This window comes from Phocoena sinus, chromosome 8, assembly GCF_008692025.1.
Source record: "Phocoena sinus isolate mPhoSin1 chromosome 8, mPhoSin1.pri, whole genome shotgun sequence".
Classification (NCBI taxonomy): Eukaryota; Metazoa; Chordata; class Mammalia; order Artiodactyla; family Phocoenidae; genus Phocoena; species Phocoena sinus.
The window spans coordinates 71962321-71974344 of NC_045770.1; the positions used below are offsets into that span (position 1 = coordinate 71962321).

Consider the following 12024-nt stretch of genomic DNA (forward strand, 5'->3'; position numbering starts at 1 on the left):
TCTTTTTCAGGTAGATTGCCTATTTCCTCTTCATTTGTTAGGTCTGGTGGGTTTTTATCTTGCTCCTTCATCTGCTGTGTGTTTTTCTGTCTTCTCATTTTGCTTATCTTACTGTGTTTGGGGTCTCCTTTTTGCAGGCTGCACGTTCGTAGTTCCCGTTGTTTTTGATGTCTGTCTCCAGTGGCTAAGGTTGTTTCAGTGGGTTGTGTAGGCTTCCTGGTGGAGGGGACTAGTGCCTGTGTTGTGCTGGATGAGGCTGGATCTTGTCTCTCTAGTGGGCAGGTTCACGTCTGGTGGTGTGTTTTGGGGTGTCTGTGGCCTTATTATGATTTTAGGCAGCCTCTCTGCTAATGGGTGGGGTTGTGTTCCTGTTTTGCTAGTTGTTTGGCATAGGTTGTCCAGCACTGTGGCTTGCTGGTCGTTGAGTGAAGCTGGGTGCTGGTGTTAAGATGGAGGTCTCTGGGAGATTTCCACCGTTTAATATTATGTGGAGCTGGGAGGTCTCTTGTTGACCAGTGTCCTGAAGTTGGCTCTCCTACCTCAGAGGCAGAGCCCTGACTCCTGGCTGGAGCACCAAGAGCCTTTCATCCACACAGCTCAGAATAAAAGGGAGAAAAAGTAGGGAGAATTAGTAGAAGTATGAGTAAAGAAAGAAGGAAAGGAGGAAAGGAAGGAAGGAAGAAAGAAGCAAAGAAGGAAAGAAAGGAGGGAGGGCGGGAGGGAGGGAGGAAGGAAGGAAGGAGGGAAAGAAGGAAAAAAGACAGAAAGAAAGAAGATACAGTAAAAATAAAATAAAGTATAATATAGTTATTGAATTAAAAAATATTTAGAAAAAAAAAAAAAAAGGGACGGATAGAACCTTAGGACAAATGTTGGAAGCAAAGCTATACAGAGAAAATCTTACACAGAAGCATACACATACACATTCACAAAAAGAGGTAAAGGAGGAAAAATCATAAATCCTGCTCCCTGAGACCACCTCCTCAATTTGGGGTGATTCGTTGTCTAAAGGAGGGAAGGAAGGAAGGAAAGAAAGAAAGAACGAAGGTAAAGTATAATAAAGTTATCACAATTAAACTTAATTATTAAGAAAAAGAATTTTTAAAAAAAAGTCATGGACGGATAGAGCCCTAGGACAAATGGTGGAAGCAAGAGTATACAGACAGGATCTCACACAGAAGCATACACGTACACATTCACAAAAAGAGGAAAAGGGAAAAAAATCATAGATCTCGCTCCTAAATTCCACCTCTTCAATTTGGGATCATTCCTTGTCTATTCAGGTATTCCACAGATGCAGGGTATATCAAGTTGATTGTGGAGCTTTAATCCGCTGCTTCTGTGGCTGCTGGGAGAGATTTCCCTTTCTCTTCTTTGTTCTCACAGCTCACAGGAGCTCAGCTTTGGATTTGGCCCTGCCTCTGCGTGTAGGTCGCTGGAGGGCGTCTGTTTTTTCGCTCAGACAGGACGGGGTTAAAGGAGCCGCTGATTCGGGGCCTCCGGCTCGCTCAGGCCGGGGGTTGGGGGATGGGGGTAGGAGGGGCACTACGTGCGGGGCGGGCCTGCAGCTGCAGAGGCAGCGTGACGTTGCGGCAGAGGCCGGCGTGATGTTGCACCAGCCTGAGACCCGCCGTGCGTACTCCCGGGGAAGTTGTCCCTGGATCCCGGGAACCTGGCAGTGGCGGGCTGCACAGGCTCCGCGGAAGAGGGGTGTGGAGAGTGATCTGTGCTCGCACACAGGCCCCTTGGTGGCGGCAGCAGCAGCCTTAGCGTCTCCCGCCCGTCTCTGGGGTCCGCGGTTTTAGCCGCGGCTCGCGCCCGTCTCTGGGGTTTGCGCTTTCAGCCGCGGCTCGCGCCCGTCTCGGGGGCTCGCGCCCTCAGCCGCGGCTCGCGCCCGTCTCTGGGGTTCGCGCTTTTAGCCGCGGCTCGCGCCCTTCTCTGGAGTTCCTTTAAGCAGCGCTCTTAAACCCCTCTCCTCGCGCACCAGGAAACAAAGAGGGAAGAAAAAGTCTCTTGCCTCTTCGGCAGGTGCAGGCTTTTCCCCGAACTCCCTCCCGGCTAGTCGTGGTGCACTAACCCCTTCAGGCTATGTTCAAGCCGCCAACCCCAGTCCTCTCCCTGAGCTCCGTCCAAAACCAAAACCCGAGCCTCAGCTCGCAGCCCCGCCCGCCCCGGCGGCTGAGCAGACAAGCCACTCGGGCTGGTGAGTGCCGGTCAGCACCGATCGATCGTCTGTGCAGGAATCTCCCCGCTTTGCCCTCCGCACCCGTCGCTGTGCACTACTCCGCGGTCCCGAAACTCCCCCCTCTGCCTCCCGCAGTCTCCGCCCGCGGAGGGGCTTCCTAGTGTGTGGAAACTTTTCCTCCTTCACAGCTCCCTCCCACTGGTGCAGGTGCCGTCCTTATTCTTTTGTCTCTGTTTTTTCTTTTGCCCTACCCAGTTACGTGGGGAGTTTCTTGCCTTTTGGGAGGTCTGAGGTCTTCTGCCAGCCTTCAGTAGGAGTTCTGTAGGAGTTGTTCCACGTGTGGATGTATTTCTGGTGTATCCGTGGGGAGGAAGGCGATCTCCGCGTCTTACTCTTCCGCCATCTTCAAGGTCCCCCTCACAGTGTGGTTTTAAAAGCACTGGGTTGGTCTACCTTCCAGCCCCATCGTCTTGTGCCTTCATTTGCCCATCTACAAAATAAGGAGCCTAGAAGGACAGATCCTTAGGGACCCAGTGAGCTCCGACATGCTGAGATAGATTCTAGCCCCAGATGAGTGGGGAGGTCTCCAGCCTTCACAAGGCAGTTCTGAGGCCAGCATGGCAGAACACCAGCATCCTCCCCTCAGTTCTTCCTGTGCTGATCCACTTCACTGCTCAAAGCCTAGCTCAAATGCAATTGCCTTCAAGAAGTTTCCCCTGAACCTACTGGCATAATCACTCACACTTCCCTCTAGAAGACCCTGATTTCTCTTGCTGCTCAGCACTGAGACTTTCAGAGATGAATTCAATAATCTCTGGGCGGGAGAAAGGAAGGGAAACCGGGAGAGAGAGAAATGGAAATATTACCAAGTCTTTCCTCAGCACTGTGCAGGACTCTCAAACCCAGTCGCAGCCCCCTGACAAACCCAGCTCTGGAAAGCTAAAAGACTTGTTCCACGGGCTTCCCTAGTGGCGCAGTGGTTGAGAGTCCACCTGCCGATGCAGGGGACACGGGTTCATGCCCCGGTCTGGGAAGATCCCACATGCCGCCTGTGCTCCGCAATGGGAGAGGCCACAACAGTGAGAGGCCCACGTACCGCAAAAAAAAAAAAAAAAAAAAAAAGACTTGTTCCATGGTTTGGAATACCAGTAGCTAATGAAGATTCCATCTGAACCAATCTTTGGCTTTTTTTTATTGAGGAAAGGCCATTCCTGAGCTGCCAGGTACAATAGCTTTGCAGTCTGTAGAGTAACAGAAGGCAAAATGGCCAGAGGAATAATCACCTGCGAAGGAAAGGGTGGGCCGGGGCTGCAGCACAGAGCTTGGGGGGCGGGGTGCTCTGTGGTGCAGGCCCTGGGAGACAGTGCCATACTGTGGCCACCTGCCGCCTCTGCGTCGCCTTCCGCAGCCGCTGCAGGTACGGGAGGCCTGCTTCCTGACCCAGTTTTCTCCCCAGTCTCTAGTTGTTCGCTAGTGATGCTCCTGGCATGCCAATCAGATACTGCAGCCTGCAGTGCAGTTTGCTACAACAAATTCACAGTTCCTAGTAAACTCAGTGGAAAAGTACCGTGTCAAGCAGCCTAATTAAACTGACGTAATTTCCGTAGCCACACACTTTTATCAAATAAGAAAAACAAAAAAAAGAAACACTCAAGGAAAAAAGAGGAAAGAAGGAAATAGTGTCTTTCAGATCTCACGAAATCAACTGTGGCTGCAATGCATTTGAAGAATGATTCTGTTCAGTGTCCGTGGAGCCCAGCTGTCCAAGCCTTGGGCCCTGGGTGAGACCTTGGGCTGTGCTGGAAAGAGCACTAGAGTACAAGTCTGGAGGCCCCTCTGCCCCTCACTCACCCTGCGACCTTGCACAAGCTATTTCCAGTCTACTGAGAAGGGTGGGGGGTACTATCAAACTAGATTTACCATTAAAACAGCCTGTAAGTCTGATTCTCCAGACTGTCAAACTGTCAAACTTATGGGAAAAAAAGAATCCTGTACTTTTATGGAGCGAGTGAAACAAGAACTGATTCTGGTCCCGGTTCTGCTTCTAGCTAATAGTGACCTTGGACAAACCACACCACCCCTAGAAACTTCAAAGTCCTCTTCTGCAAAATGAAGATGATCTCCAAGGCCTCTTCTGATGCTAATGCTGTATTCTATTCCATAAAAGATTAAACCCACTGGCACAGCCACGGAAAGGATAGTTCCGAATGTCACCAACCTGGAGCATTTCAATCTGCCCACACTGAGCTTCCTCTTCTCTTAATGGGAATTAGTGCTTGTGGGATCTTGGTTCCCTGACCAGGGATAGAACCCGGGCCGTCAGCAGTGAAAGCATGGAGTCCTAACCTCTGGACCTCCAGGGAATTCCCCTAAAGATTTTTCCATTCTAAAAATGCAAGACGGAATCTTGCCTTTTTCTCCTTTAGAGGTAACTCAGCAAATAAAGTTACCTTTTATCTCACTCCTCCCCAGGTACACTCTTAGAAGAGGCTGGCACTATCCAGGCAGAGGGGGAATGAGGGTTACACAGACAGAAACCTGAGGGACACCTCTTGGTTGACCTGAAGTGTCACTCAGGTTTCCAAATGCAAATAGAAAGAATGCCCTGGACATTGACCAGACAGATGATAAAGGCAGGGTTAGCCAGAAGGAGAAGGACCTTGCAGGGAGAATGGGGTAACGGAAGGGGGATGGGTAAACAGAGCCAGCTAGGAAACAAACGTCAGGTTTCTCTTCTGACAGCCACAGGGACTGCATGAAGGAGAAGGCAAGACAGACACAGGTAAGGGTGAAACAAAAGAGCATTCATCCTCTCAACTGCATGGACAGCTAATCAGCTAGTAGCCCCAGAAATTCCACCTCTTGTATATTCTGAATCCATTTACTTCCCTCCACTATAACCTTAGTTCAGGCTCTCATCAACTCAGGCCTCGATCACTGCCACAGTCTTCTGACTCACCTCCTCTCTCTCTCTCTCTAATCCATCCTTCCCCTGCCACCATAGCGATCTTTCTAAAATGATATGCTAAACAAGTCACTCCTCTACTTAAGAGCTTTCTATGACCCCTCATCACCTTCAGGACAAAATAAGAGCTCTGTACAATCTGGTTCCAGGTTACCTCTCTTGCCTCATCCTCACGACCCCTACAATCTCTGCTCCAATGAGGCCAAAGTGCTTTCAGTTCCCTGAACACGAAGCTCTGGGTCTTTACATAAGTAGGTCTTTCTGGCTGGCACTCTGTCCTCCCCACAATTCCCCCAACAACCACCACCACTCGCTCTAAGCCGACTCCAACCCATTCCTTAGGACTCAGCTCAGAATGATCTTTTCCAAGAAAACTTCTCCGACTGCCCCTGCCCCACCCCCGATCTGGATCACATGTCCCTTCTCCTATGCTCCCACAAAAACATTTGTTTATGCCCTTACAACCATTACCATATTGAAGTGTAAAGGCTCCTGATTCCTCATGGTCTCCTCAAGCATGTTTCAACATCTTGGAACCCCCAGTGCCTAAATACAGTGCTTGACATTGGCGTTCAGGAAACGGTTGATGAGTGAGTGAAAGAATAAGTAAATAAATGCAGGAAACTGAGCCCACCTGATAGGAGGGGGAGCCTTAGTCTACCACAGAAGTAAGACTGACAGGAAGAACCTTGAGAAACATGGGACAAATTAGGAGAGAAAAAAAAAAAGGGTCTAAGGTGCAGACCAAGGGTAAACTTGACAGTGGGAAAAATAAAGGCAGAGACCAGAGGGAGCTCTAGCTAAGGGAGACGGATGGAGTTCCAGAGTCAGCATGGGAAGTCACAGAAGAATCTCAGGGTCTAATAGGAATAAACTTCTTCCTGCTGGATTCTATGGAACTCTTCCAAGACTAAAAAGACAGAGAAGCTGCAGAGAAAGTAATAAATAGTTTAGCTTAGAATCACAGAAAAAGCCTGGAACTTAAGCCAGAACAAGCCTAAGAGATCAAAGAGAAGATACTGGTAGGAGAAGCCAGGCGGTACAATGGAAAGAGAATAGGGTTTGGAGTTTGGTGGCTCTACCACCTACTAGCTCTGTGACCTTGGGTAAGCCAAGCCTTTTATTTTCTCTAGGAATCTTAGATTCTTCATTGTTAAATGGGAACATAATACCGATTTCATAGAATTCTTTAAAGGAACATATGAGATATAGGATACTTTGTAAGTGAAGACAACAATGTAATTGGTCATCTATTATTATGAATGTTGACCACAGCTGAGCTTCTTCTGTCCCAAGGTCCGGTGCTTATAAGTTGTTCCACATTCCTTGTGAAGGGGAAGAACACGGTGTTGATAAATGAATGCACTTCAAGATATGAGGGGCCTAATATGTTACCGTTTCCAGTGGGAGATGCTGTTGGAAAAGGCAATGCTTAATCCAAAAGAATGGTGCTAATGAGGGTGACCCTGTAAGCTAGATAGAGCCCAGCAGGGGTGGCACAGAATAATGTGTTATTTTGTGCGAGTAACTGTCACAGTATGGATGTCTTACTGATGATATGGCTACGGCATCATCACACTATGAGACTTATATAGAGGACAAGCCAGTACTACATCTGTAAGCAATGGAGTGTCAGGAGTGAAGGAGCCCAAACCTTAACTTCTTCTACTGCAATGTGCATAAATGCCATCTAAAGCAGCCCTGACCAGTGGCCTCTTAGCTCCTGCATGAACAAGTCCTAGCCTTTATGCTTTATATCTACATGACTTTAGAATAAACTACCTAACCCCATCCTAGGCCCAGTTTTATCAGTGAAATGGATCAACAACTCCTGTCCTAATTAAGTCACAGGACTGTTGTGACATTCCATTGAGATAAAGGTGTGAAAACTCCTTGCAAACTGTAAAGTCTGTGCATTTCTGAGGGACTGACATTCTGAAACTGTGAATAAGGTCAGCCCTGGCAAAACAGATACAGAGGAGGAATAAATATCTGTACTAGCAACTCTTGCTTGCCTGTCCTTTTGAGTAGTATATGACCTTGGGGATGCACCAGCTACTGGCAGCATCTGGCCAAGGGCAGGCAGTACTCTTGGCACAAGCCTGTATCAGCAAACTAGATCCAATCACCGTCCTCTCTCCACCAACCCTGCTTTCCCCAGCCTCACACACATATGGTGTCCCTGCCTATGCAGATGTCCTGTGCCCCCAGAAACTTCAGTTCTTTGTAGATGAACATTCTGCTATGAGGCTACTGGAAATATACCCCCTGGCCCATGGCTCCTAGCCCTTGCTCAAAGCTGTCTCTGGAAGCAGACTCTCCTCAGTACACCCAGGGCTTAGGAAATTAGCAGTTCCAGATACTGGTAGTCATACCCCATGGTGTCCATGGTGCTGGAATTAGAGATGAAGCAAAGACACACACTGCAGTATTAAAATAACAGAAACCTCTGTCTCCAAGGTAGCCCAGCATGGTACTGAGTTCCACGTGTAGACCTGTTTCTCTTGATGAAATGGCCTATCATTTCAGGAAGGAGGCCTAGCTGCACTACCAGCTCATCAGTCATGCACAGGAGAAAGCTGGGCTAGGGATGCCAGTGGAACCTGACTCCCCTGGCTTTATCAAAAGGTACTGATCACTGCAATGCCAGTGATTCCACCAAGAGCCCTCAAAGAAGACCCGCAGTTGGAGGGTGGGCCGGCTTTGCAGCCTAGCTCTACCTCAGCCTTTCTCTCCAACACCAGTGATGCAACCTTAGGCTGAGCCCACATTACATGGACCATAGTACCACCTCCTAACTGGTCTCCCTGTCTGCTTCCAAGCCATCCTCCAAGGGCAGCCAGGGAGAGGTCTGATGACATCACTTCTGTTTAAAAACGATTCACAATTTTCACTGGCTATAAAACCGAATGAAGTTGAAATCTCAAGGCTTAGCATTCAAAGACCTTCTCAAACTGGCCCCAGCCAACCTTTATAATGTTGCTTCAATTATTCCCCTTCATGCTCTTTAGGCTCCAGCCCAAATGAACTACTTCTGATTCCTGAACTCTGCCTGCAATTCTTGTCTCTGCACTTTGTTTATGCTGTGTACTCCATCTGGAATGCTTCCTTCTTATCGAAATCCTACCAGATTTTCAAGTCATCTCAAACCCCACCTCCTCCATGAAGCTTTCCCTGATTATACTAGCTCACATTATTTTAGCTACCATTATCTTTACCTGGGGAGCTCTTATAAAATACTGATGCCCAATCATCACTCAGAGATGCTGATTTAATCAGTATGGAGTAGGACCTGGGCAACTGATTTTTTTTTTTTTTTTTTAAGTTCACAAGGTGCTTCTAATGTGCAGGATTTAAAGACCATTGTCCTAGTTAGAAGTGATCTCTCCCTTCACTGAACTGAAGGGAAGTTTTATACAAATATAAATAGCCATAATTTTATAGAATTTTATATAAATATAGAAATAATTTCTAGCTTCTTGTGTAGATATTTTATTTTTTAAGGATTTTATTGAGTGTTTATTCTGTACATGCACTATTCTAGGTACTAGAATACAGCAGTGATCAAAACAAAGCTCCTGCTCTCATGGAGCTTACATTCTGGTAGAGAGACAGATAGGAAACAGATAATATAAGGTCAGGTGATAAATGCTATTAAAAGTAGGGTAAGGGGATGGAGAACAAAAGGAGAGGGCCTCTTTTAGAGAGAGTAGTTACAAACAGTTTTATTTATGTATATCTTATCTACCTTCAAGACAGCATGTTACCTGACAATGAAACCTGCGTCTAATTCATCTTTGTATCACTCACAGCTTTTTGCACAGTGCTTGGCATATAATAGATGCTCAATAAATAAATGATTGTGTATGCATGAATGAAAGAATGAATGAATGAATGGATTTGTGTGGCTTATCTACGGCTACATCACCCGTAGTGTCCAGGGTAGTACTTGAAATACACTAGATGCTCAACAGATATTGGTTGAGTGGGTGAATCTGACTGTATTTTGGGACAAGTTATTGTGACGGCACATGTTCCTGGGAATAGGTCATCAGAAGATCACAGAATACCAAGCTGATCCTGAGATCCCTGCGTTAGATCTCCAAATTTTAAAGATAGAGGCAATATCCAGAGAGGTGATTATCTAAATGACCTAAGAACACAGAAGTCAGAGGGAGAGCTGACCTGAGTCCCCACCTCTTCTGACTCTGGGTCCAGTGCTCATTCCATCAAACTGAAACACTTCTCCAATTAGCATCAGAAAGTTATTCTGAGGGTTGTTACCTCAACTGGCCCAAGAAGTAACTCAGATTATCATCAAGAGCATTAAAGAAAGTCTCAATTTTCTTTGGTTTCAGAAAAGTCTCTCCTGATTGCTAAAACGTGGTGCATTTAACAGACAACTTCACCCTTGCTACACCTCACTGCCCCACTCCACCACCCCCATCAAGGCAGACAGACAAGACCCCCCAGAGCAGGCAAGGGGTTGGTGAATTTCCAACTATAAATACAACTCTGAACATTTCCCATTTTCCATCCTTAGCCATAGTTCCAATGAAATATGGAACACACAACCCCCAGCTGAATGGGAAAGCCTATGCAAAGAAGCCAGTGGCTGGAAAACCAGAGAAGAGCTTAAGGCCCTGGAGAGGTGAGGGAGACCAGCAGGTACTGGGGCTGTTGATGCAGTGATGGGGTATGCATGCTCCAAGCAAGTGGTTGGCCAGCTGGCCTTGGTGTGTGGGCAAGCAAGCTCTGGCCTGTAGAGAAGCAAGTACAGTATTTTCTTTTCATCTTTCTTAAAATCCTGTGGAATCATAGAATCCATCTGGATGCAATGGGAACCAATTTTCTAGAAAAACATTCCAAACAAAATGCTTTTCTTCAAGAGAGCCAAATATTATTCAGTTGGCATGGGTTTCCTTAGCCTTTTAGTAAATAGAATGCTCTATCACCTGGTCTTTCTGCAACTTTACACTCCAGGGAGGGTCAAAATGAGGGCTCCCAGGCATGTAGGACTCCCAAAGGTTTTCTGAAACATCATAATATTCTTTGACTTAGTGTAACTTTTACTGTCAAATATATTGTGTTATATTGCTAGAGTATTTCTTTGAAATTGGCAATTTTAATATTGGACATAGATGAAAGAGAAGTAGAGAGCTGATTAACTAGAGGAGAGATTTCCAGGCTTACCTGATTGTAAGAATCACTGGGGGCACTGGGCCTCACCAAATTAAATCACCAGGGTAGAGACCTAGAAATGTGTAATTTTAGCAATCACACCAGATGACTCTTACGAATTGGTTAACATGGGAAACGCCAAGCTAGAAAATCACAGTATCCATTTCAGTAGGATTTTTATCAGAATTAAATGGAACTATAAAGTTCTTGGCACAGTGCCTGGCACATAATAAGCACTCAGAAAGTGCTGCTTCTTGTTGTTATTTAATTATTAATAAGACATTCCAGAGCCTGGTCAGATAATATTGATAGTTATCATATGGACTTCTACAACCAAAAGAGCAGAGAGCACAAGTATCCTGGAGTTCAAGAACTACCATTACTTCCCTCTTTTTTCTTATTAACTTCATCCCTATTATCCCACTAGCACAGTGGTTCTCAGAGTGTGGTACCTGACCAGCAGCATCAGCATCACCTCGGAAATTATCAGAAATGAAAATTCTCAGACCCCACCCCAGACCTACTAAATGAATACATCATTAGAGGTGGGGCCCAGAATTCCACTTTAACAAGCTTTCCAGGTGCCTTGGAGGCAGGCCATAGCTTGAGAGCCATCACCCTAACCTCTTGCGACTCCAAGTATGGTCCCTGGATCAGCAGCATGGCACGTTAGAAACACAGAATCTCAGGCCCCATCCCAGACCTACTAAGTCAGATTATGCATTTTAATGAAGTGAGCCACATGCACCAGACCACCTGAGCAGCACTGTCCTAGACCACAGGAACTTCAGAGATGCACAAAATAGAAGGGAAATAAATGTACTGTTGTTCTGAGTGTTGTTAAATGGCATTTATAAGTACTTACTAGGCACTGTTCTTTATACAGGTTACCTTGTTCATCCTCGTTAAGCCTAGTGGTAGGTATTTTTATTTCTGTTTTACAGATAGGAAAATTGAGGCTCAAATCAGTAAAGTAACCTGCTGAAAGTCACATAGCTAAGAAGTGGTAGAGCTGGTCATCTCTGAGTGACCTAAGACTGTGTCCCTTTCTTCACCTCCTGGTGCCTGTGGAAAGTGGTTGACAGTCTGGCTAAGCAGACACTGCTTGCCTGCCAGTACAAATGGAGCATCTTCAAAAAAAGAGGCCATCCCCAACTTAAGAACAAGCAAGCTGCCAAAAGCGTGTGTTTCTAAGTCAGATATTTGGAACTACTGATGGGATTACTCACAGAAACTATTTACGTCACGGCTTCTACAAGAAAATGCATTCTGAGTTATAGCACCAGATGATAGCAGCTCCCTGAAGGGTCGATACACCTGGGCTCCAGAAACTTGTTAGTACTTCATTCATATCAGCATAAGAGAAAGAACTGCCAAGGCAAATCCCTCCCCAGATGTTATGGCTTGGGAAACATCCATTCACTCTCTTACTCAAAGATTCACTGAGTGCCTCCTCTGGAAAAGGTCCTGTGCCAGGTGCTATGGGTGGTAAAAGATGAAAATGATCCATGCCTCAGTGAATTCACAGTCCAGTAAGGAAAATAAAGTACACACACACACACACACACACACACACACACACACACACACACACGTCCCTACCAATAATCCAAGGTGCAAAGTGATGAGTGACAAGAGAAATGCTGTGGAAGGTCAGAGAAGGGAGAGATCACTTAGGACATAAGGATCAGGG

The 12024-nt window shown here is 46.3% G+C and overlaps 1 protein-coding gene across 4 annotated transcripts in view; it reads right to left on the reverse strand.

The window, feature by feature from the left end:
* Nucleotides 1-12024, reverse strand: part of SERGEF (secretion regulating guanine nucleotide exchange factor) — a 228210-nt gene that overhangs the window by 121913 nt on the left and 94273 nt on the right. The window contains exon 10 of one of the 4 annotated variants that reach the window (XM_032641883.1): nt 2792-2999. The exons of the other annotated variants lie outside the window; for them this stretch is intronic. Within the exon in view, the coding sequence (XP_032497774.1) occupies nt 2853-2999 (147 nt within the window). The 3' untranslated portion in view covers nt 2792-2852. Of the gene's footprint in view, nt 1-2791; nt 3000-12024 lie in introns of those variants that run through there. 4 annotated transcript variants of the gene reach the window in all.